The 27,471-nt window shown below is 38.6% G+C and overlaps 1 protein-coding gene across 3 annotated transcripts in view; it reads right to left on the minus strand.

The window, feature by feature from the left end:
• Window positions 1-1,742: 1,742 nt before the first annotated feature.
• LOC110112140 (suppressor of RPS4-RLD 1) overlaps window positions 1,743-27,471 on the minus strand; it is a 52,509-nt gene continuing 26,780 nt past the window's right edge. Inside the window, exons 12-25 of one of the 3 annotated variants that reach the window (XR_002304994.2) lie at window positions 26,028-26,136; window positions 25,311-25,391; window positions 23,835-23,921; window positions 21,343-21,549; window positions 19,966-20,276; window positions 16,377-16,463; window positions 16,208-16,304; window positions 9,704-9,795; window positions 9,501-9,539; window positions 9,330-9,420; window positions 8,525-8,622; window positions 8,077-8,388; window positions 7,575-7,681; window positions 1,743-2,234 (exon numbers count right to left, since the gene is read on the minus strand). Coding sequence is in view for 1 of the 3 variants with exons in the window: in XM_020844239.2 (XP_020699898.1) it covers window positions 8,097-8,388; window positions 8,525-8,622; window positions 9,330-9,420; window positions 9,501-9,539; window positions 9,704-9,795; window positions 16,208-16,304; window positions 16,377-16,463; window positions 19,966-20,276; window positions 21,343-21,549; window positions 23,835-23,921; window positions 25,311-25,391; window positions 26,028-26,136 (1,591 nt within the window). In the remaining 2 variants the exon portion in view is untranslated. Of the gene's footprint in view, window positions 2,235-7,332; window positions 7,682-8,076; window positions 8,389-8,524; window positions 8,623-9,329; window positions 9,432-9,500; window positions 9,540-9,703; window positions 9,796-16,207; window positions 16,305-16,376; window positions 16,464-19,965; window positions 20,277-21,342; window positions 21,550-23,834; window positions 23,922-25,310; window positions 25,392-26,027; window positions 26,137-27,471 lie in introns of those variants that run through there. The other 2 variants (XM_020844239.2, XR_003702826.1) reach the window with 2 other exon arrangements.

The raw sequence follows: 27,471 nt of genomic DNA on the forward strand, positions 1-27,471 counted from the left end.
CTCCAATTTCCAAAATCTCCAAACCAAAATGGTTATTATGGACCAACATACACATCCATATACTCCCGAACAAAAAGATATTGTTGAGTGCAAACATAGATATCTAATTGAGACTATCTACACTCTTGTAAAGGAAGCCAATCTACCCAATTTCTTTCGACAAACACACTCATGATAGCCACTTATCTCATAAACAGACTACCGTTCGTAGCAAAAAAAATATGCTACCATGTCAAATCCTTCACAACAAATCACCCTCCTCTCAACTAAAACCTTTTGATGCCAATGCCTTCAGTGGTTGTATCCCTACTCCAATAAAGTCACACCAATACCAACAATCTATGTTTTCCTAGGGTATGCAACAGCTCAGGAAGGGATGCCAATACCACTATCTCATCACCAAAAAAACATGCATCTCGCAACACGCTCTCATCAAAACTAACAAATCACCAACCCAGGAGAAATTATTCTATGCGGAGACTGAACGTAGAACGCCGCCCGGAGAACAATCAGAATGCACCATGTCAGTAGTACCGAGTAGTGATACTGAGCGGTACCGAGCCGCGGTACAAAGCATAGGAGTGACGTGACGCATTCTAGTTGATCTCCGAACGACGTTCGGCATCCACACAAAATAATTAATCCCAACCCAGGCTCCACCTTTGACATTACTGTTCCCTCACTTTGGTCCCGATATCAATCGCTTCCTTACCAAACTAAACTCTGAACACCACAATGTTTCCACAGCCTTAGCAAAACAATTACACCATTTACAACTTCAGCCCCTCCAATGTCGCAACAAAACAATCAAACATTGGCTCCAGACGCATTGCCAAAACAAAATGTTCCTTCCTCACCAATCTACCAGCCTCTGGAAGCTATTCCATCTCCAATTCTAATTACAATCAACCTCTTAATGCAGGACATGATAAACCCAAGCAAACCTTATAGCTACTTCACAGCTTTGCCTCCACCGGTCCAATAAGATACTCATCCGCTACAAAAGACACATCAGTGTCAAACAGTGCCAGTTAAATTTCAGGCATTACAAGCCCAGGGGACATAGATCTTCATACGACCATTTCCATCTCAAACCTTAATTCAGATGACTAAGATTTTATTTGGGATAACTTCTGTACTGCTTTTTAAAATGTCTTTCTAGTACAAAAATATCCAATTCAAAAAAAAAATTATTAGAAATCAATTTTAAAAAGCAAGAAGTCCCAAACGAAACCTAAAATCATAAGATATGTGGCTAGATTAGTTGCTCAAGGCTTCAAGCATAAACATTGAGTAAACTGCACAGAAACTTTTAGTCTAGTGATAAATATCTCCCCGAAACAACTTACATGAAACATCCACAAGGATTCACCAAATCCCACTATATAGAGCTTTTTTGCGCTCTGGCTATCTATAGCCTTATCAAGCACCTCGATAATAGTTTGCCAATCAATATAATGTCTCCAAACACTCCATCAAAAACTAGACATTCCTCTCCCCTCGCCAACAAAATCTCTATAGTGATAACGTATTAGCAATCACCCTCACCACCAACCCTATATTCCATTCAAGAAACAAACATATAGAGATTAATCAACCCTTAATATGAGCCTCAATTAGATACATTTACCAAACTACTGGCTACGACCAGGTTCTCTCAACTCGATAACAAGCTAACAAACAAAGCCAGACTGTTAATTTACAGGGAAATGATAAGAAAATAAAACCAAATCAACAAAAGCTGCAAATCATAACACTTTTCATCTAAAATGATCCTAGATCTTTATTCATAATAGACTTAACTACTTGGATCTAAATACAGACTCGCATTTAAATGCTAGGCCCAACCGCAACAAGAAACCAGGGAAATACAACAGTAAACTTTCTTCCTTTCTCAATACAGCTTTTCCTACTAAGTTAACCTCCTTATTATACATTTATTCCTTGTGAAAGAGCAAAATCTCAATTGTCTCCCTCCAACCTGCCTTTACTCTCCCTTCCAAAAAATGAAAAAAAAAGGGATAACAGTGCTGCCTTAAATCTGATCCCCCATCATCTCTCTCTTACAAACGCTACTATCAAACCTAGAACTCCAATAAAATATTCCTTTCTCTATCCAATTATTCTCCTTATATAGCGATTAATCCCTTCAAAATCCTGCAAGGAGTCTCCTGTGTTGGATAGGCCCTTTTAAACATTATTGAGCTTGGGCATCATTTTCCAAATACAAGCACCTGTAGTAAGCTTGATTAGAATTGTTCATAATACCTCATAATTTGTTCAGGTACTTAAATAAAAAAAATAAAGCAATGACTTGTTAAAACAGTCGTTGCATAAATTACTTGATTAATGACTTATGTCTGATATTTAATCTTCTTTCCTTCTCAAATGAAAAGAGGGATTATTTCAAGTTGAGATGATCATTTCGAATAAACATCATTCCTATACAAACTGGGATGTAGAGGTAGTCAAAAGGTAAATCCACATTTACATACTTTGAAGCGCTTAAACGACACTCAAAGGTTTAAATAAGTCATAACTATCAGAACAACAATAATTACCTTTGTATTCTTGTAGTCCAATAGGAACTGTACACGTATGCATATGTCTATAACACGGTCTACATAATCTGTCATGTACCTAGTTATGACAGTATGAAAATATTATTCTTAGCTCTGGCTTCTTGAAACGCCTGAGCTCCTTCTTCTCTATCTTCCTCACCTCTTCCGTAGCATTAGCTTCTACATGGTATCAGAAGCGGGTTGAACATCCGGGAATCAACCCATGGCAACGTCCGCCTCTGCATCCTCCAACATCGCCAGCAACACAGGTTCCTCAACCGAAACTTCCCTGATCTATCCATCTCTAAAATTCATAGTCTCTAATCTCAAATCTTTGGTTCCCCATCAACTCTCTTCGGAGACTTACCCAATCTGGAGAAATCAGATCCTCAAAGTTTTTAAGGCAAATGGATTTGCCAAATTTCTTGACCCTCCCTCCTCTGCCACCGAATCTCAAAGAAATCAAGATTCTGAGGCCGATGAACCCAACAGCTGGATCATCACAGACCAGAACCTTGCGGCGGCAATTTGCTCCACCATCTCTGCTCCAATCCTACCATACGTAATGCATCTTGAATCAACGCACGAAATATGATATGCGCTTCAAGTAAGATTTCAATCTTCATGTCGTTCAAAAGTAATTCAACTCAAGAACGAGTTACACAACATATCGATGCGAAATCTGTCGATGCAAAATTATTTGTCCGAAATCAAGAAGCTTGTCGACAACATAGCCTCCGCCGGAGCGACCATCGACACGAAAGACATCATAGTGTACATCCTGAATGATCTACCACCGGCCTATCAATCATTCAAAACTACGATCCGCACAATGCAATCTCAAATGACTCTGGAAAATCTCTATGCACTCTTGATCAGCGAAGAGATCCATATTCAAGCTAATCTGCAGCGACTAGCAATCACACCGGACACTCAAACAGCTCTATATACCACACGGGGGTGTGGACTTCGCGGCAGAGGTCGTAATACCCAGCCATCCGGCACGACCAGCAAACCCAGCTCAAAATCATCTCTCCAATGTCAGATTTGCACGAAAAGAGGCCACACGACGGACATTTGTTGGCATCGTCTCAACGCCAACTATACATCGCCAAGAACTCAATCAGGCAATAACAACGCGTTTCTTGCCACCAAAGATACCACATCCACCGATTGGTACCTAGATTCCGAGGCATCGACGCATATGACTAATCATCCAGAGAATCTTGACCAAGCCTCTGCCTACACCGGATTTGACCAAGTTTTCGTCGGGGACGGAAGAACTGTGTCAATAGCTCACTCGGGCACCGGTATTCTTCCCACCCGGACCGCAAGTTGTTCTTATCTAACTTACTTCATATACCTGCAATTTCACACAACTTGTTATCTATTTCCAATTTAGTCACCGCAAATCAAATTCTATTACTTTTTCCCCTAATGGCTTTACTTTCAAGGATCTGCAGACTCACAAAACCATTCTTCAAGGCCCATGTAAAAACGGCCTGCATCCCGTTTCAATCAAGAAAGCGCCTGGACAACACAAGACAATGTTAGCTATACACATGGCGAACATCAATTGGCATTACAGACTAGGACATCTGCATCAACGCATACTACAGATGATTGCCTCAAACAATCCGTCGCTGCATATATCCAAAACTTACAATTCATGTGTTTCTTGTAAAGTCTGTAAGAGTCACAAGCTGTCTTTTGATAACTCTGTACACAGAACATTGAATCCTCTAGATCTTATTCATTCAGATGTGTGGGGACCTTCTCCGGTCACCTCACACCAGAATTTCAGATATTACCTGTTATGTGTTGACGACTATTCTTGATTTAGTTGGTTATTTCCGTTAACGCATAAATCCGATGTAACTAGAACATTTACTAATTTCATTACATTCATAGAACGACAACCTGATCGAAAAATCAAAGCTCTCCGTACTGACGGAGGCGGGGAGTTCATAAATAGCACGTTCCAAGCGTTTCTGCAAACCAAAGGCATCCACCATCAAATCTCTTGCCCATACACACCAGAGCAAAACGGTGTTGTTGAACGCAAGCACCGGCATATTCTGGACACGGCAAGGACTTTACTTCAGACGGCATCCATACCTCATTCCTTTTGGCCTGATGCGGTGTCCACGGCCGTCTACTTAATTAACAGACTTCCAACGCCTAACACCAAGAACCAAGCCCTTATTAAACTTATGTTCAACATTAATCCTGATTACTCTTATTTCAGGATGTTCGGATGCAAATGCTTCCCTCTGCTTCCCTCTCACTCTTGCAACAAACTTCATTCGAATTCTACGTCCTGCATCTTCATGGGCTATGCAACCAACCAAAAAGGCTACAAATTCCTTCACAGGGACACGAATCGTATTATTGTTTCGAGGCATGTTCAATTTATAGAAAATTCGTTTCCGTTTAACCAAACCAACTCTACCTCAATACAACACACTCCGGACATGCCTGCATCAATGCTTATACCAACATCGATTGCCAACTGCACCACTCTCCAAGCTCAGCATCCACCAATAACCCCTCCCAGCCACAACATCATATCTGATTCTCAGCAAAGTGCTCATTCCACGGACACCTCCAGAACACACTGTGATCAGCTCCCTGATCAATCACACTAGCAGACAGCTCCTCCTCCATGTCATCCCATGGTAACAAGGCGTCAAACAGGATCGCTCAAACCAATATGAAGGCTTAATCTTCTTCACTCAACGGCATCCCCTCACGAATCTCTCGAACCAACAAAATTTTCGGAAGCAAGCAAAATTCAAGAATGGCGACAGACCATGGCGGATGAGTTCCTAGACCTCCAAAAACAAGGTACCTGGTACTTAATTCCCCCTCTGCCAAACGCATCAATCCTGAGTTGTAAGTGGACGTTCCGCAAGAAATACAATTCCGATGGTTCCATAGCCAGATTCAAAGCACGTCTAGTTGCTCAGGGAAATCGTCAAGAGCACAGACTAGACTATGAGGAAACGTTTAGTCCGGTGGCAAAAATTCCCACGATTCGCATTCTGTTCACAGTAGCTCTACATCACGGATGGCCAATCCTGCAACTTGACGTCGCAAATGCATTCCTTCACGGTACGCTTCATGAAATTGTATACATGCGCCAAGCAATTGGATTTGAAGATTCCATCAACCCCAACCATGTGTGCTGCCTCCACAAAGCCATTTACGGCCTCAAACAGGCCCCGCGGCAATGGTACACAACGTTCACCGATCATCTCCTCAACCTCGGGTTCCAATACAGTAAAGACGATCCTTCCCTCCTTACTTTCACTAAGAACAACATTCACATCTTCTTGCTTGTATATGTTGATGACATACTTGTCACGCGCGACAATGAAAGAACCATCACTGATTTAATCAACAAACTTCACTTCAAATTCAACATGAAGAACCTTGGACCACCAAAGCATTTCTTGGGCATCAGCATATCTTCCGAACCAACTAAGTATTTTCTCTCACAAACCTCTTACGCTCACTCTATACTTCAACAAGTCAATCTAACCAACTGCAACTCTTTGGCTAATCCTTCATGTACCAAACCTCCCGCTCAACCTTCACCGAACAAGGAACTTACCGATCCAAATGTTTACCGCAGAATTACAGGTGCACTCCAGTACCTCACAATTACTCGCCCCGACATTGCATATGCCATCAATATACTGTCCCAGCATATGCACAATCCGGACACCAACCATTCCTATCTCCTCAAACGACTACTCCAGTATATCAAAGGGACACTCACGTTCGGACTGCCGATTACAAAATCCACTCTTCAACTTCGTACCTTCTCCGATGCTGACTGGGCAGGAGATCCCATCACCCGTAAGTCAACCTCAGGGTACTGTACATTCCTCGGCGACAACCTGATTTCCTGGACGGTGAAGAAACAAAAGACAGTGTCCAGATCCTCCACCGAATCGGAAAATAGGGCTCTTGCAGTTGCTACAGCTGACATCCTATGGCTACAACGCCTCATAGCTGACTTCCGCATAGTTCCCTCTGAACCAACAAACCTGTATTGCGACAACACATCTGTTATCGCGCTAGCTCACAACCCAGTGTTTCACGCTAGAACGAAGCACATTGAAATTGATCACCGCTTCATTCGTGACAATATCCACAACAACATTATTCGCCTCCTCCTGATCAGTACAATAGATCAACTGGCAGACATTCTAACGAAGCCGCTATCTACCGCAAGATTCAAGTTGCTACGAGCCAAACTAACGATCACGCAAGATTCGTCAGTTTGTGGGGGGCTCTCAGAACAACAATAATTACATTTGTATTCTTGTAATCCAATAGGAACTGTACACGTATGCATATGTCTATAACACGGTCTATATAATCTGTCCTGTACCTAGTTATGACAGTATGAAAATATTATTCTTAGCTCTGGCTTCTTGAAACGCCTGAGCTCCTTCTTCTTCTCTATCTTCCTCACCTCTTCCGTAGCATTAGCTTCTACAATAACAAATCTAATCAATTAAATTTTCTAATCATTAAATTTTAAAATAAATATAATGAATAACTAATCAATAAACTCTTATATTATATTAATGTTATGAGTAAATTTCAATAACTAAAAAAATTTTTATTGATTAAATTTGAGCCAAAATAATCTGAGAAAATTTTTCATAAACTTTGTCTATCATCATCAATCAAATATCAAAATAATTGGGCCCAGGAACATTGTCATTGTTTCAACTAACTGTAACACAAATATCAATAATCAAATTTTAAAAAAAAGATCAATTGCTTTTGGTAACGAAGTATTCCAACAATAACTTACAGTAAGAACTTCTCAAGCATAAAAAGAACAAAAAACATTATATTAAAAAACCTTAACCAAATAAAATAAAACATCAAACTGGCACATTGCTATTAACATCAGCAGAATATACAAGAAATAATTAGGAAAATAAAAGGAGGCATGAATGCAATCAGTTTTCGCAGGATATAGAACAGTACCTTTTTTGAACCTTTAACTCTTTACAATTCATACAAGGAAAGCCTTCCCATCAAATTGCTATAATTAAAATATGATTTCCTCTTTAAAATGGCTGAGAAGAGTATACCTGAAAATAAAGCAAGCTCATAACTCAAAAAGAGAAACATTTAGGGTCTATGGGGATCACTTTTGTTTTTAAAATATATATTTATTTGGTGCATTTTTACTATTTTTATTTTTAAAAACTAAATTATTTCTAAAAATACTTTGAATTAAATTTTAGATGTTTTGAATGTTTTACAAATAGCTATTATTGCCGGCTACTGCTACTACCATTGTTGCTATCATCACCTCATTGGCTGCCCTTGCCATCTCGCTGGCAAACACCGCCATCATCTCATAAATAAATAAAAATATAATTTAAGATAACAAATATATTTCATTTCATATCAAAATTTAAATAAAATAAAAAACAAAAGTGATCACAAAGACAAATTTGAGTTTCAAGATGGTTTGACTTACCTTAAGACCAAAGAGAATAATTACGATAAAAAATAATTACTCAAGGCAGCAACTACTGATCCAGTGGTTGAGAACGTTGAAGTTACATCTGGATAGTCTTTCCAAGCGACGTTATATCTGAGGGATGGATATAGCCATGTTTTTATAGTGTTGATAAATAACTGGGAGTTGGGGGATAAGAGGGCTTCCCAGTCCACCTGGACACCGGGTGGGATACTAGCCGTTACATCCATGTTGGTTGCAAGGAATAACCCTAACATAACTGTTAATCCAACAACAGCAGACCCTCGCGCCAGCGGCATAAAGTTAAACCTACAGGTTTAATTTGATCAATAAAGAAGAGAAGGTTAGGAGATCCTGAGATCTTATGAAATTGACGCGTGTCAATTTTTCTATGATATTTGTTTTACTGCTATTTATAAAATCATAATATTTTACTATTTTTTACCAGTAGTATGTCATTCTTAGGATTGCATCATTTACATTCTCAAGCAAACTCGGATCACTTGAGCCATAGAGCTCATCGCAGCATGCAGTGCATAGGTCCTGTGTTCAGATATTTAAGATTTTGTTAAGAGTAAAACATAACAATCTTGTGAGGAAAAAAAAAAAACATTATTTAGAAATAAAATAAAAGATAAATATGATAATTTAAAATGCAGACAATATCCTAGTCAGCCCCAGCACCAGCATGAACAACTGAATCATCTCGCAAAGGAAAAGGGATATACCGTAAAATTCTTATGTATCACCTAAATCATTATATTTATTTATATAACAATTAAATCTTTAAATGGCTTCAAAAATATGTTACGCCGCTGGATAGTGGGAACCAGGCTCACCGCCCAGACTAGCAAAACCCATCATATCCATCCCAATTTTCTCTCCCGCCGATGGTTCTCCCCATGTATTGACGGTGGGAATCCCACCTTTCTTCCATCCGTCTACACTATATTCCACTTTTTGGGAAAGATGGACTTTTGAGTTTTGAGATTATACATCGATCAATCTAATAGCCAACGATCGTTCAAAGTCAACTACTCAGAATATGAAGTTGACTATAATTCCTAAATTAGCAAACTATATCTAAAGATGCTATTCTTAGATCAAAGTAATGAGAGAATGTTTTTTTTTCTTTACTTCCATAGTACTATAGATGATTTGCCATAAAACTTCTATTTAGCCGTGAGCTAAAAACAGCTAGGAATTTCCAACATAAAATCTACTTCATTCAATCAACAGAGACAATATACCTCCCATGCTGCTTCCATTTCTCTATTATAATCTTCCCATCTAGAAGAAGACGAAGGTGTTTGAATTGCAAAATCAAATCCCAATTTTCCCCTGCACATCAACTAAAGTTATAAATCAGAAAAATGTGTGCAACTATTTTGCAACAACAGGAAAGTTTCTCAAGGAAATACATCCTGCGAATGCTAATCCGTGTCCCTTCAAGTTGCTTCCTGGAAAAAAAAAAAAAGAGTATAGTATAGCATAAAGCTGAAAGAATTTTACACTTGAGCATGTGTAATGAGTAATTATTGTAGCCAAGGAAACTTAAGTTGGTGATTGAATCATAAGAGCACATGATGAAGGCAAACAATTTTAATTAAATAGGCAGGATTACCCCTCAAAAGCTGTACTGTCGCACTTAGTAGTAACCCAGAAATTCTTGCCAATAATTCCATAAAGTTCCGAACAGGATTCAACATGTGCTATCTGTGAATGACATATCTTTACACTCAATGGCTTGAAAGTACAAGTAAACCCATAATCAAGAAGCATAGGAATTAAATGACCAACAAAAATCTTTCTTCTAATACAATGCAAATAATAGGACAAAAAATAAAATAAAGATCCATATTAAGGTATTTAAATAAAGGTTTGCTACATATTTTGAGCAAAACCCCAAAAATATCAACTTAGGAAAACAATTGTGTCCACTATCTAAAAAATAATGAAGCCATAGGTAAAAGTGAGTGTATCAAACATGAATATATAAAGAGTTCAAGCCAAGAAAAGATTACTAAAACGACTACTTCTAGGATATGAAAAATAGGGTTAAAGCATTAAAGGAAGTAAAAAGACAAATATCAAGCTTAGGAATAAGTAAATGTGGTTTTCACATTACAAATGAGTGAAAAGCTAGTCAATTGTCATTAAAAGAAGTCATATAGATTCAAGTATTTCAAGTAAACATAATGGTTGGCTAAATGAATCCTCCTCCCTTCACTACAGTTGAGTGCACATGAGTTCTAAAGTCTCATCATCGTCATCATCAACACCAAACTTATCCCAACTATTTGGGGTCGGCATTATGAATCCTCATTTTTCAGTTGTTTCTATTAAGTGTTGTCAAATGTGTTAAACCTATTATTCACAAATAATTTTGAACAACTTTATCCATGTAACCCAAAGTCTAACCCTTTTCTTTAAAATCATTGAATACTAATGTTATCAACTCACCTAGCAGGATGCATTTTCTATCTTTTCGATGTACATGTCAAAACCGCCTAAGTTTACTTTTAGTCACCTTATCTTTACTAAATGTCATTCCAAATTTTCCCTAATATAATCTTTTAATAAGCTATCAATCTTAGTTTTCTCTCACATTCATCTTAATATTTTTATTTCAACTACGCTCAACATTAATATCAATCCATGCATGATCGTGAATCTAATTATGGTTATATAAATCTACCTTTAAACCTTCACAATTCCTCTTACCACTTAAAAACTCTCTAAACATTTCTCCATTTTAGTCATCTAGCATTAACACTAGAAGTTATTTTCTTATTTTCATATCTATTTTTCTATTAAACTATGTTAGAAAGAATTATCTTTCGTAACAATTTTTTTCACTTGTTTTCCTTAGTGTTTTTTGGCCCATGAACTTCTATCCAGTTCTTCATCCTGGGAAAGAAATGGCTACAGACTTTTGGGGAGACCAGGGTCAGCTGGGGTGCTCTGAAGATGAAACTGATGATAGAAGGGCAGAGGAAGGTGATCCAGGGGGATGCAGGGCTGTCAAGGACAGTCATATCTGTCAAATCCATGATAAGATCCATACAGAAGGTGGGAGGGGGATTTTTGGTGGAGCTGCAACGTTTGGAGAGGGTCAGTGTGGGGGAAGGAGTCATTCCACAGGTGGAGCAACAGCTCATATAGCAAAACAGGGAGGTGTTCCAGCCACCCCAGGGATTGCCGCCACCTAGAGAGAAGGAGCACACCATCCTTCTGAAAGAGGGAGTGTCACCGATCAGTGTTCGACCATACCGCTACCCCCAGATTCAAAAAGATGAAAATGAGAAGCTGATTAAGGAGATGTTGGAAGCAGGGATCGTCAGGCCTAGTGTGAGTCCGTTCTCTAGTCCAGTCTTACTCGTCAAAAAGAAGGATGGGAGCTGGAGGTTTTGCGTGGATTACAGGGCCCTGAACAAGTAGACGGTACCGGACAAATTCCCCATTCCAGTGATCGATGAGTTATTAGATGAGCTGCATGGAGCAGTTGTGTTTTCTAAGATGGATCAGAAGTCGGGCTACCACCAAATCAGAACGAAGGAAGGGGGCATTCAGAAGACGGTGTTCAGAACACACGACGGGAACTATGAGTTCTTGGTGATGCCATTTGGGCTCACTAACGCCCCTGCTACCTTTCAGTCCTTGATGAACAGGGTGTTCATGTGGGCTCCAAAAATTCGGCCCCAGAAATCTGTGGGCTCCGAAAATTCGGCCCCTGCCTCCCCGCCGCGCACATGATTTGCTTTTTGCTTTAAGCGAGGGGAGTTTTAACGGAATAAGTTCCGAGGTAAATTTTGGAAGGCAGATGGGTTCGTAGATAAGACACTACCCAGAGATTTCGCCCTCATTTTGCGAGGACTTTATGATCTGAGTTCTGATTTTCTATAGGCGCAAGCCCCTATAGTTAATTATCCCTCCCGATCACGAGAGAGAACATTCGATTCAGGCTAGTCGTTGATCAGATACGTATAAATATGTGCTATCTAGCATATAGTAGCAGCATGAACATTGGAATTTGAAAATGTTGGAAGTTTGGGAATTTGGGAAATTCGATATTTAAAATTGAAGATTGCACCATCTTGCACTTAAAACGAATGGTGGGGGAATGGATGATAGACCCGATCAAGATCCCATGGTTCGGTCGTCCCGGGCCATCGTGGTCCCTGGTCTACTTAGTCAGAGGAGGTAGTCGACCCAACCTGACAGAAGGATCCTTGTCGGCAGCCATGGGTTGCTTCGTCCAAGGGGACCTTGTAGACCTGGGTTGGATATTTGCCTAAGGGGACAAATTTGAATCCACCTTAGCTAACAGAGGGCTTTGTACCCTATCGATCATATCCTATTGATTCATATCTCAAGGTTTTGATGTCAATAAGGAACGTAACAATGCTGGCCATAACCGATATTTCGTGGTGCCATTTGGCGGCAAAACCACTAGGTTCAGAGGGCCCTGGGTCATAACCGTTTATCCTGCGGTGCCATTTGGAGGCAAACCACCGGTCAGAGGACACGTACCACGTCCTTACTAGCAGGAGACTGTTTTGAGAATGGATCCTAGTGATATTTCAACTAGGCATTTGGCTCTTTGTGAGATGAAGTAATTTTTATATTTGTCCACCTCGGCAAACTGTTGCGGATGGTGGATGGATTTTGCTTTGAGTGATTGATGGTTTGATTTCAATTTTAAATATCTTGGAATTTTAGGATTTTGAGTGGCATTTTTGGAGTTTTTGACTCTTGGGAGCATTGAATTTTGTAGGTATTTGAGTGGCATTTGAAAACATTTGTGAACCCCTCAAGTTGAGATTTTCTATTCAACACGGCCATCATTGGGGTGTGGGGTCATTCATTGACTAAACCTTGTCGACCCTATCAGCTTGCCGATAGGGGATCGGGTTTCGTAGGCTTCATGCCTTTGTTAGTGAATTCTTTTGTTAAAGGCCTTGAAGGCCTAATATGAATGTACAGTTCATGCAGCACCTGAGGAAGTTTGTGCTAGTCTTCTTTGATGACATTTTGGTGTACAGCCAAACCGAGGAGGAATATTTGAAGCATCTGAATGAGGTTTTGAGGATTCTACAGACACACCAGTTGAAAGCTAACTTAAAGAAGTGCAACTTTGCCTAGTCTAGTGTAGAATATTTGGGATATGTAGTGTCTCAAGAGGGAGTGGCAGCCAACCAGTCAAAGGGTGAAGCAATGCAGAAATGGCCCATGCCCAAGAGCATCAGGGGGTTAAGGGGTTTCTTGGGACTGACGGGATACTACCGGAGGTTTGTAAAGGGGTACAGTTCCATCACTTGGCCGTTGACGGAGCAGCTGAAGAAGGATAATTTTCTGTGGGGAGAGGCGGCGAAACAGGCTTTTGAACTATTGAAGACGGCCATGACGACCGTCCCAGTGCAGCTCTCCCAGATTTTAGCCAGGTATTCGTGGTGGAGAATGATGCTTCAGGATACGGATTGGGAGCAGTGTTGATGCAGAACATAGGCCTATAGCTTATTTCAGCCATGTGCTATCGACCAGGGCGCAATTGAAGTCAGTGTACGAGAGAGAACTGATGTCCATCGTCTTAGCCATTTAGAAGTGGCGCCCTTACCTGTTGGGTAGACATTTCATTGTTCGTACGGATCAGCGGAGCCTGAAATACTTGCTGGAGCAAAGGGTGGTGACTGAGGAACACCAGAGGTGGCTGTCAAAACTATTGGGCTAAGATTTTGAGATTCAGTATCGACCAGGGGTGGAAAACAAGATGGCTGACGCCTTATCCAGGTGTGTGGGGGGAGTTTCAGGAGTTGACAGTTTCAGTACCCATGATGGTTGACTGGGGGGCCATCAAGGAAAAAAGCCAGTGGGATAAAGAGTTGAGAAAGATCAGGAAGACCTGAAGAAAGACAAGAGTAGCCATCCGGGTTACTGTATTGAGGGAGAGAGACTATTATATCAAGGAAGGTTTGTGATGCCACGAACTTTCATACATATCCCCCACTTGTTGCAGGAGTTTCATGGCAGTGCAGTTGGAGGCCATTCAGGAGTTCAGAAGACGTATAGGAGGCTAGCAGCGGAGCTCTATTGGAAGGGTATGCATAAAGATGTGGATGAGCTGGTGGCAAGGTGTGAGGTGTGCCAAAGAAATAAATACATGGCAATGGCACCAGGAGGGCTACTCCAACCCTTGGAACTTCCAAACAGAGTTTGGGAGGAAGTATCCATGGATTTCATTGATGGCCTACCTCGCTCAAAGGGATTCACAGTCATTTTGGTAGTGGTGGACCGCCTCAGTAAGTATGCACATTTCGTCCTTCTGTGACACCCGTACACCGCGGTCTCAGTGGCAGCATCATTTATTAGAGAGGTGGTGAGATTACAAAAATTCCCTGGTTCAATTGTGTCAGATAGAGACAAAGCGTTCCTTAGTTAGTTTTGGAAGAAACTCTTCAGAATGCAGGGCACTGTTCTCAAGAGGAGTACCGCCTATCATCCACAGATAGACAGACAGACATAGGTGGTAAATCGGAGTTTGGAGACCTATTTGAGGTGTTTTGCTTCGGAAACACCACGTAAGTGGGCGAAATGGTTACCATGGGCAGAGTATTGGTATAATACTTCGTATTATTTTGCATCTCAAATGACCCCTTTCAAGGTACTCTATAGAAGAGACCCCCCACATTTAGTGCATTATGGAAGGGGAAACACGCCGATCTTTTCAGTTGAGCAGTATCTAGAGGAAAGAGACCAGGTGTTGGAGGAGTTAAAGAAAAATCTAGGAAGAGCACAACAAATTATGAAGAAGCAAGCCGATACACACAGGAGAGACATACAATATGAAGTGGGGGAGAAGGTGTTCTTGAAGCTAAGACCCTACAGGCAGAAATCAGTAGCTAACAGAAGAAATGAAAAGCTGGCACCGAGGTATTTTGGTCCCTATGAAGTCTTGGGGAAGATTGGAGCAGTGGCGTATCGTCTGAAGTTACTCTCCTCCGCTACTACACACCTGGTGTTCCATGTATCACAGCTAAGGAGAGCGCTAGGGAAACAGGTAGCTAGTGTTGAACTACCAGCATCTTTGACAGAGGATTTGGAGGTGGTGATGGAACCCATGGAGCTGGAAGGGGTGAGGGTTAATAAAAAGGGAAAAAAGGAGGTGTTGATTAAATGGAAGGATCTTCCTGAATACGAAGTCACCTGGGAGCCATATGAAATTGTGAAGCAACAGTTCCCTGACTTTCACCTTGAGGACAAGGTGAGTTTTTGGGAGGGGAGTACTGTTAGGCCGGCCCAGGAGGAGCTGGCTGGACCTGGCTGGGCGGAAAAAACAAGAGGGACGGAAGCCCCTGTGGGCCCCACTTGGGGTTAAATCGATTTTGAGAGGAAAATTTTTGAATGAAGGGCTATTTTAGGTATTTTGTAATTTTCCTTTGTCTTTAATTAAGAGTTATGGTGAGAGTTTGGCTCTCATCTTGAATTTGAATTTTATTTGAGATCTAGAGTTTGTTCTTGGCTCTTGGCGTTGCCGGAGATAGTGGAGAGTTTTTCCTTCCTCTCGAATTGAAGGAAAATTGTATCTTGCAAGTGCTTTTCATATATTAGTGGAATATAAGTGTTTGCTTTGAATTCCTACGGATCTCTCTCAATTTTCTCTCAGATTTCTCACTGTTTTGGGCTGTGGACAGCAGTTGCCTTTGTTTAGATACTTGATTTGGGGTTAGGTTTACTTGTGCATACAAGTATTTCCTATCATAATCATGATTATGATCATTCTTTTTGTTATTTATATTATTAGTCAGAGATAGCCAGGCATGTAGAAGTCGATAGATTTGACTGGCATCCAAATGCCGTCAAAATAGATGTCATTTATAATTATTTAATGATACAATTGAACAAAATGGTTGGCATTTGTTAATAGAACATCAAATAACTGACTTCAGCCAACCAAACAATCCCCAAGTCCCACTTCCATTAGGTGCTACTTCAAATCCACGGCTAAATAAAAACAAGGTAATACAAGTTAAGCATCAAAATAAAGCTGTTGCAGACTAAGAGTTTCTGTTTTTTCTGTAAATGGCATATAAGTTAAACACCTAAACCATAAACTGTAAAAACGTCTTGCCTTTTTCAGTGTTTCAGCTTCAGAGATATTAAAAACTTTATCATCAACATGCACGTACTTCAACTTCCTTATGATAGACTTCACAACATTCAGGGTCCTGCAGAATTGGAAAGATTATGAATCAGCTCTCAAGAAGCCTTTTAGCATTTAAGAAGATTCATTATTACACCTCAGATTCATTGGAAAATAGCGGACAACTTTTGCTTGGCCAAGAAGAATTGGAATCTGATAACCAACTCCAGAATCAGCCTCTTCACTGCAATCAAGTTTGTTTAAAAAAAAACAAATTGTATAGATAAATATATCAGTAGATTCAATTAACAAACAATTTCATGTGAGATTGTGAAAAAAAAAGACAGAATTATTAAGGTTTAATAATTAAACAAATGTATCTTTCAGAAAATATTAAATACCAACCCCCTTTCCCAACCGTTCTTAAAAAAATGGATCTTTCAGAAAAGCAAGCTAATGGAGCCATAGATAACAGAATAAAAATAGCTGGTCTCCCATGCAGGCTGCCTAGAACGCTCTTGTGCTACGCTTGCCTCTCACGTGCTTGTTTTCCTATGATGATTGCCTTAGGTTTGTATGGAACCCTATATTTATTTTTCATCATGCCCATAGATGCTACCATAGGCATCTGTTTCTCACATTGTCCCTCACCTACCACTCAGGTCAAAATCCTTCGAAAATATTTGATTTCTTTCTCATTTATCCAACTTTATCAAAGATGATGTCATGAACTATCAGTCCACTAAATGATCCTAAACCACCCACCATCGGTACAACAATCATATTCAATGGTATCAATCATCTTTTGTGCATTTTCTTGCTAGTTCACATGACAATCTCATCTTTACACATCTCTAGTTCAGGATAGTGTCAAGTTCACCTAGCGGAAAGTATCTATTGCACATGGATGCTCAATAGTTTCAAACCTTCTATTGCTTCCGTAGTCATATTTAATGAACTACAAAGCAAAAATTGATTATCTCTGGACTTCATCTATCTCTTCAACATGTGCAATATCAGATGATGGCAAAATCTACGATCTCAATCTTGCAACAACTCTTTCTCATGTTCTTAGAGACACTAAGATATTGTCTTCCTCCATCGCGATTTGTTATTAGACTAATCACAGTATGAGGCATTATAATTACAACCTAAGCTTGGGTGTTCCCCAGCGACTAAATTTATGAGTCGTAGTCATAAGGCATGCCTGAAGAGGGCACGAGACCCTCTGTTACCAAGGTTAGCTTAAAATTGACCCCTTCAATAAGCTTTTGGATGAGGTCATCGATCAACGGTTCAGACACGTGTATCGCCGGAAGCATCGCCGATCGATGGCCACGATTCAGAGCTTATATTTTTAGTTATTCATGCATTTTCAGTTTTCAGTATTCCTGTTTTACCCTTGTGTGTGAGTGAGTCATGTTGGGGCCCCGAGGGCGATTTAGTCATTATTTATGCTTTTATTTTCTTGTATCTCATGACCTATATATAGGGGTCATGTATCATTGTATGAGGCTAATGAAGATTATGAAAATTTGTTTTGATTTCCCTTGTCTTCTTCTTTTTCTCATTGTGGAGAGTTAGAGAGGAGAGTGAAAGCCCAAGGTGAGGGCGAAACGCAACACCCACCAGTCATTGGAAGAGTACGTGGCTCGTGGTCTATATCCCGCATCCGATTCCCCTCCTCCTCCCTGACCCGCCGGCCTCCCACTTCCCATAGCCGCCGGCCTCCCTCCACCACCACCATCCGGTGGTGACATTTCAAACATCGGTTTAATCCCCCGTGCCCTCAAATTCAGATTTTGAAAATTCAAAATTTGAATTTCAAAATTTTTCCTATTTTAGAATTTCCAAATTAGGAAAGTTTTTGAATTCGTTTTCATGACGAATTTCAATTTCAAATGGATTTTGTTTTAACCCCTTTCAAACATCATGCATGCAATTTTGGAAGCCACCCACTTACACCAACACCAAATCCCCCTTCTAGAAGCCGCCGGCCCCATGCTTGGGTGGAGCCCCATTAATGCTCCATTAAGGCATTGATTTCTCTTGAATTAGGAATTAACTCACATCAATTTTCCCTCCTAATTCACTTAAAACTGAAATCTAATTTCAGTTTTAAATTTTCAAATCCCTCCCTCTCTATTGACCGCCGGCCCCCTTTCATGAGCTTCCCCCTTGTTGTTTCCTATTATAGCTCCACTCCTATTTGAAATCAAATTCAAATCCTAATTTAATTCCCTCCAAACATCATTAATTCTGAAATTTATTTCAGATTTAATTAGGGAATTAACTAGGATTGCAATTTCAAACCCTAAGCTCCTCCTCTTGGACCCGCCGCCCACCTATCCTGTGAAATCCCGCCGGGTTTGCTCCTCCCTCGCTTCCCTCCTTCTCTCAAGACAAGGAGTCTCCACTACCTTCCCCTAACCCTCTTTTACTTGAAAATTCTACACGCCAACTATGCATGGCGGATCCGGAAGTTGACAGTGGATTGGTGCTCGACGACGAGGGATATATTCACCCCATCCGCTCTCCCTTCTTTGACGTCGGGTTTGGATTCGACGAAACGGTGGAGAACTACTTGAACCGCATCCTACCCACACTCATCGACATCATAGACGAGCGGTTCGAAGATTACGAGTGGACTATTGAAAGCACACCGCCCGTGTTTCCTCCACCACCGGCAACCTCTCCGTGGCTCAAGACCCTTGGCATTGCAACCTTCCTCGTGGCATCGTTTGGTGTGCTGAAAATCTTCTCCCGCTAAGCCTAGTTTAGTTGAGTGGTTAATCCCCAAGGTGAACTTCTCGTTATTAAATTACGGATTGTTGTTTAATAGCTTTTGGTGTTGCTACTATCGTTGATTATCCATGAGTTTTGGTCAATCTACGCATACTTCCTCGCCTAAGCTAGTTAATAACACGATTTCTTTAATGATTTTCTTGCTATCTCAATAAGATATTAATTGAAATTACGTTGTCATTCACTTTTTAATTTTCTTAAGAAGCTCCTTGCATGTGGTATCACATCACTTTTACCCTAGGCCAATGAGGTTCCACCAGATAGCGCAACTCATGGTTGAGTTGACATAAAACATAGACAATGGTTCATGAAAACCAAGAGCAACAAAGCCATTTTATCTAGATTGGGTTAGTCATCTTTTTTCCCAACATCCACTCAAAGTTAATATAGTATATTCTATCACCCAATTTAAACGATTGCTACTAAAGCAAAATAATTTAGAGCCTATAGACTAATCTTAAAAAACAAGTTCACTCTTATTATCGAGCGGGGTATTTAATCATAGGAGCTTGTTCTTATGAAAAACCTCAAATTATATCATAAAGTTTAAATAAGAGGATGATATTTATATGTAGTATCATATCAAATATAAAATGTGTTTTCTAAATAATCGACTTGAAATCACTCGAATATATTAATAGAATAAAGTGAAGATTTTCAAAACCCACAAGTCCCTAAAAAATGATGTTCAAAGGGTTCAATTGTATTGACATTTTAGATGATTACTTGCATTTTTTTCTAACAAGTGTATTTGATTTAAAGTAATATTAATAGGGAATCCATTGCAATAGTATCATGTTAAACATTAAAACATGTAGAAGTAGTCATGGAAGCACAATGGAAAAATGTGTTAATCAACCTGAGTATTTTACCAATTGTCAAAAAGCATAAGTACTGAATTTCAAAAAGGGCATTATTATAATATCATGCTTCATGCTTACCTCAATTTGTTGATCCAAACAACAGGATCACAAGGCTCTGAGATCTGCCTCCATTTGACAGCTATTGCATAAATATCCTTCCAAGAAAAGGTACGGTTGGAAGAAAATTTATCTTCACTCGAGCTATACGAGGCTGATGTTTCTGATAGGCTGCTAGTACTACAACAAACGCCACCTCTATTATAGCTCTGAATAGTAGGCCTCTCTCTTCTCTTAGCTTTTTTTCCACTTTTACTAGCACTTCTAAGCAAACGCCATGCCTTTCCAACCTTTTGGGCAATCTCAATTGCCGCTAGCCCAGCCATTCGATACTGAAAAATATATTTAGAGGTACCGTTGAAATAGAAGCAGATTATTAAAGGAGAGAGAAGAAAATTGTTATTTCAAACATACATAATGAGTTAAGCATTAGATCAACTATCTATATCATATAACAGATTTAAAGTAATGAACAGTTAAAATAACAGCTGGACTTGGTTTTAGAAATATATATTGTGTATATGTTTACTCACTTCTATCATATGGGCATGCATTGATAAATACGCATCTAAACTAAAAGATGTTTAAATCACACCTGAACAGATATATAGGACAAACGATAGCATAAATAACACGAACCCCAACATATTTGTAGTTGATTCTAGAAAAATTACATGATTTAACAACACTTTAAGTTGGGAAAATGTAAGGCTTTGATTGATATTTAGCACAAGAAGGTGATAAACACTTTGGATCAACTACATCTCTGCAATTAAGTGGGACCAACAAAACTATGAAGTTTATTTTTACCTCATGTAATTGAGATTCATATTTAGAATGAGATAATGAAACCAATATAAAATTTCAAATTCAAGATAAGAAAAATTTAAGTATCTAAGAATAAAAATAGAAAAAACTTTTAAAACGGCTTGATAGTTTTAAAGATGCATTAAAAGCATAGTAAAAGTGGTGAATAGCAAACTAAGATGCAGCTATCATGGTTGCAACATGGGCCATTTGGTTTGATAGTAACTCTAAGAACCACATTTGATAGTTGGCATAGTGCATTACTGTGGTGGCACCAGCAGGAAGCAGAAGTTACAAAGGAATATTAAGAAAAAACGGCAGTTGTCAGTGCTGCAAGTAAATTACGAGACTAGCCAATCATGATGGTACCAAGTGCTCATTGTTTTAGGAAAAACACCAAACCCAAAATCAATGGAACTATAGACAAGAAGTTCCGACTAAAATAAAGAACCTTACTATGAAAATGCATTGCTATCAGGAAATAGATACTGCAAAGCGCTTTATTAGCTTCATGATAATTCTGTGCTTTGCAACTTACATGCGCTCTGCATTACAACTCCAGTAAGGATTAAAAAGGGTCAACCAACAGACCTGACGTTTATTGGGCAAGAAGCCTGGGCAATGATACTGAATCTTTTGTCCTATACGATCTGCTGCCCGTAGAAGGTTCGTTTTTTGCTTTGTAAAAGGGAATTCTTGCTTCTTGAGTCGACCCTTCTTCAATGAATCTCGTAAAGTAGGTTGCCTGAAAACTCTTTCACATACATACTTTGGGTGCAATTTTTTGCACCAATACTCCTGAAATGAGTTCACTTTGTCAATAAGAAAGAATAATCCATAAAAAAGAGAAACATAAAGTAACGGCTTCCAAACCAATCATAAGAAATGATACCTGAGAAACAGAGCAAATTGGTATGGAAGCATCAATCAATTTAGAAATATAATGATATTGAGAAATTGTGAAAACCCGAAAAATGCCGTTTTAGACCTCGCACGTTTTTCAAAGCGCCGCGACGAGTTTTAAGTGAAAAATTCAATGTTGTCGGATTTCGACGGGATTAATTTTATAAAATTCTACGCAAAATTCTAAGAAACATATTGTTCAGTTGCCTTGTTTACTGTAGTTTAGAATTGTGTATTGCTTACTGAGCTTTAGCTTAATGTTAGTTTTTAACATTTTCAGGTAAGCTTAAATAAATCAAATGAGTAGAAGGGTCGGCAATGTTTATCGTAGGGCAGGAGCTCCGGAAAAAAGGTAAGGATGAAGAATATGTCTGCTTATATGTTTATGTGATTTCAAACTTTATTGTTATAGTGGCTCTTTCAAAATATTTTGGAGATTTATTTAGGGAATTGATAGATTTAGGAATTAGATACTTGACCTACCGTCCGACCTCTGTTCCCGCCTCGCCTACGAGAGCTCACCGGGCCGGGTCGTGACAGAAATAATATAATAAACTTATGAAAAGCAGGAGAAATATAAATATGGGGGAAAAAAAACAGCCAAGAAATACATTGAAGATCATTTCTTAGACATTGACTTATAATTCACAGGTTCATTCGGTTCCATGCTAAGAGCATATCTGTCGCTCATTTTGCTAGTTCAGCCTTCCCATGGACCTTACATCCACTAAGAAATGTTTCAAGAGCATCTACATTTGGTTTGCATGGCATTTAAGATATAAATTATAAGCTTCATAAACATGACCTGCTCTCCCAAGCAGATCCACTAAACAAGTATAATGCTCTTCATATAATTTGATTTGATACTCCTTAGCCATAGATTCAAAAATATTCCAATCCAGTTTTCACTAGTTCAGCATGGCTGCAAGTTCCATGGTGGAGGAAGAGTAATACAAATAGCACTTCTTATTATCAATTCTGTGTTTGATCCTTATGATGTCTTTTCCTTGAAGACAAATTTCCTGATATACCAAAGTAGCTTGAGCAAGCCAGTTCTTTCTGCATGAAGGCCCTTGAGATAACTTCTTTATTCTTGGTAATGATGCTTAAGCTTGTTTGCTTTCAATTGACTAAAATCAAGGACTAGATATGTTCTTAATTATAGCTTCTTTTGGAATTGTAGTGTTGGTATTTCTAGTGCTACTGCATATCATTAAGAATCAGTCAATAAATTGATCCACTTCAACTGCTCAAGATATTTTATTTCAATTTTGGAATTTTAGTGGTTGGAAAATTTGTACTTTCCTTTTTTTAATCATTTTAAATCAGTCAACACAAGCTGGATCTTGATCATGTAATCCCTTTCTAGCTTTCATTTTTCTTACCAGTATATTTTTTGGCAACTCTTTCTAATCATTTCTTATGAATGAGGTCTATATCTTATTGCTTCGGGATATGGAAATCAAAATTGAAATATTTGTATGGTTTCTTTTCAAGAGAAAAATCCCAAGAAATCTCTTCTCTTCAAAGGAATAATCAACTTTCCATATTGTGTTACTTTGCTCTGAGAAGGTGGAAGATGATTTCCGTACCTTTTTCAGGTTTATATCTAACATTTGTATGACACTCTATAACTTGTTTGGCAGCTTATAGACTATTGCTACCTTGAATTCCATTTTCAAATTCTGGAGAAAGGACTTCATAATTAAAGATTTCAGGTTTTGAGGATTGCCTTCTTCTACCCTATTTTTGTTCATGGAAAGAAAGGAATGTTAGATGTTTTTTTTTTTTTTTCTAACATAAATAAAGATGAGAAGATTCTTTGATTCTACATCATCAATTTGGCTTACTTTTTTATCAATGGTGCTAATGAAAAGAAAAGGATCAAAATTAACAAGTTTATGGGGGAGAATTGTATAGCCAAGAATCCTTGAGAACTACTTTACATTCTTTTTTATTTATGTTGTTGTTTTCCGGAGCACTTATAACTTTTAATCATTTTGTAATCTTTGGATTTTTTGCTTTTATCAATGAGAAGGTTATGCCCAACTTTTCAATTACCAAAAAAAAAAAAATTACTGGAAGTAACCCTTAGTGAATCAATCTATTAAAAGATGATTCACAATCCAGACATCAATATCATGGGAAATGCATATCCATACAGCAACTAAAATCAGTACCTTAAAGAGGGGATCGACATCACCATCAATATCAAACCAAGAGAATTCACTGCTGGCCTTTGAAGCAGTGTAAAGAGCAATTTCTTTCTGCATCATATGGCAAGATATAAACGATTAGTACAAGATAAATATGTTTTAGCAGTAGCAAACCAAATGGATCCATATATTTCTTGACTAGTCCAAGTACAAAATGATTAGTGCAAGATAACTTCCCATTGAATGTTGATTTTACTCACCCCATTGTAAAACTAATGTAGAAGCATAATAATTTTCTTTCCTCAATGAAAATATTATCTTTATAGAAAAAGGAAGAAAGATTGTTCATATATTAAACATTTTATTTTGATTATTCTACTAGAATTGATTGTGACCTGATGTAGTGAGATAAAGGATTGATATTGTTGTTGTAGTACTGCAATTGATTGCCCATGGGGGACATAATTTATAAGATAAATTGCAAATAGGTTCCTCGCGTTTTCCCTCATTGTTGATTTTCCTTAAAAAAAATGAAGGGAAAAAATATAGTTGTCATGTTTGAACTTGATGAATTGCCACAAGGACCTTTCCAGATTATCATGAACCTGACGGACCTAATTGAGTAATTTAAAAGTTGTAAAAATAAATCAGCGGATTTTAATAAATATGAAGAACATATTTGCAATTTATCCTAATTTATATGTCTCAACAATATTGCCGAGCGCCTAATGTCGAGTGCTGAGTGCCAAGTTCACACTCGTAGAAGAACTAAAAAATCATTTACCAACATGATAATTTAATGAAATCATGGAACAAAAAGTAGACGAACTAATAAGAAAAGCAAAATCTAATTATAGCCTGTGCACAACCAGCATGCATCTATTCAAGGAATTTGAGAAGAGGGCCTGATAGCAGCTTGAGAGTTTCCCTAAATGCAATAGACCTTCCAAACAAGCACAAGAAGAGCATGAGTTCAAACTTCCCGAACTTAAAAAAGTGCCTTCTAAAATGCTACACACTGAAATCTAAATACAGCAGAAGCTTAGTTTATTGTTTTTGAAAAATTAACTTAATCTCTCCATTTAGAGGGGTAACAAAGAAAGTTAAATTTCTGATTATCATAACAATAAGAGATTTAATTGGATGGTTACGAGCAACAAGAAAAACAATGCAAATAATGGAAACAATGAGGGACCTATCAGTAACTTATCCTAATTTATATTTTTCAACTGCAGTTATGAGTCAAATGACTAACTAAAAACCATTTACATAAAATTAATGATTTCGCTGAGACAAAACATAAAGGAAGCGAGATAACTATGAAGTTAAAGATAAAGCCTTGAAAACAACCAGCATGCCTCTATATAAAGAGATAAAGCGTGGATAAGCACTTCTAGAGCTTCCCTAAATGCAACTGAGCATCTAAAGACGATACCAAATTTATTCAAATCAATACAGAAATTACAAAACTCAAGAATCTCCTAAATCCTAAACAAGTACCTGATAAAATGCTAAGCACTGGAGCACAAACTTATCCATTGAATCATTCTCTAAATCCAAGACTGAATCATAATCTTTGACCTGAAATTCATGGAATAGACTAATCCATTGAGATGGGGAAATGAAACGTGCAGAGAATCCATAAATTTAGGTGAATATCAGTATTAAACATAGCATCTATTGATCAAATCAAAATGTTGGTAAATATTTCCACAATCTAGCTCTACGAAAGTGCAAGAAAATATAAGATATCCATTATAAAAATTAATAAGTGTCTGAGCTAACCAGAAACATTTATTTCCAAAAATGGTAATAAAAAGCAAAAATTTCTAACAGATAACTAGAACAAACACAAAAATTAAGAGCTAAAACTAGCAAACGATATAATTAGTTCAGAATATAAAATGGATGTTTTGCCAAAGTTTCTTATGAATGATTGTTTGAGGAGAATAAACCCTGTCATGAACTACCAATGCTTCCAGCTTATTCCTGTAGTTGAAGAATAAATAACAAGAAAATATTGAACAATGAATATTTATAGACCTACTGATAGTTTTAACAGAGCCTCTAATTGGGATAGTTGATGAATAACACAAGTGAGGTCAAATTGCAACACTTGACTTTGAACAAATGCGCACAGAGAGTAGGACAAAAAAGCTACATCCTATAACACAAAGGAATCACTAATTGAGGAGGCACTGGAGTAAAGGAAAATACCGCCTCTCTATATTCTCCAATGGCATGGTAACATGATGCCCGCAAGTACAGGCTTTCAATGTTTGAACTGTCGATATTCAGTCCTGAAGTTAAATCTTTCACAGCAGCCCTGCAACACAAAAATCCAAACATTTTGAAAAGTTGAAGTTTTTTTTTTTATGTAAATCAATGCAAGAAAGGGAATTAATATGAAGCTTGAACTGTAAACGAAATCTTCAAGAAAAGTATATTTAGAATCTTAACATCTTGAAAGACATTTTCCTCAACTAAACTCTTCACCCTACACAACAACAACGCAATTCACATACCTAATGTTTAAAGCCTATTGTGGAACTGTGCAAAGCAGTACTTATGCTCTTTTGATTCAAATCAACAGGTGTGGGCTCCGAAAATTCGGCCCCGGCCTCCGCTCGCTCTTCTTATTCGGCGAGGGAGTTTTAACGAACTAAGTTCCGAGGTAAATTTTGGAAGGCAGATGGGTTTATAGATAAGACACTACCCAGAGATTTCGCCCTCATTTGGTGAGGACTTTATGATCTAAGTTCTGGTTTCCTATAGGCGCAAGCCCCTATAGTTAATTACCCCTCTCAATCATGAGAGAGAACTTTCGATTAAGGCTAGTCGTCAATCAGATACGTATAGAAATACGTGCATCTGGCATATAGTAGCAGCAATGGATTTAGATATTGAAGAATTGAATTTTTGGATTTGGAATTTGAGATGGAATATTTGATATTTAAATAGAAATTGCACCCTCTTGCACTGAAAGCGGATGGTGGGGGAATGGATGATGGACCCGATCAAAATCCCATGATTCCGTCGTCCCGGGCCATCGTGGTCCCTGGTCTACTTAGTCAGAGGAGGTAGTCAACCCAACCTGACAGAAGGATCCTTGTCGGCAACCATGGGTTGCTTCGTCCAAGGGGACCTTGTAGACCGGGGTTGAATGTTTGTCTAAAGGGACAAATTTGAATCCACCTTAGCTAACAGAGGGCTTTGTGCCCTATCGATCATATCCTATTGATTCATATCTCAAGGATTTAACGCCATTAAGGAGCGTATTGGCTCTGGCCATAACCGCTATCTGTGGTGCCATTTGGCGGCAAAACCACTCGGTTCAGAGGGCCCCAGGTCATAACCGTTTACCTGCAGTGCCATTTGGCGGCGAAACTGCCGGTTAGAGGACACGTACCACGCCCTTACTGGCAAGAGATTGTTTGAGAATGGATCCTAGTGATATTTTCGACTAGGCATTTGGCTCTTTGTGAGCTAGAGTAAATTTCAATTTATCCGCCTCGACAAACTGTTGCGGAGGGCGGATGGATTTTGCTTTAACTGCGTTGATGGATTTATTTCAATTTTAAATATTTTTGGGATTTTGGAGTTTTGAGATTTTTCTGAATTTTGAGAAGCTTTACTACTTACACCTTGGCTAAAGGTAGCG

The sequence above is a fragment of the Dendrobium catenatum genome, unplaced genomic scaffold (genome assembly GCF_001605985.2).
Source record: "Dendrobium catenatum unplaced genomic scaffold, ASM160598v2 fragScaff_scaffold_1482, whole genome shotgun sequence".
NCBI lineage: Eukaryota > Viridiplantae > Streptophyta > Magnoliopsida > Asparagales > Orchidaceae > Dendrobium > Dendrobium catenatum.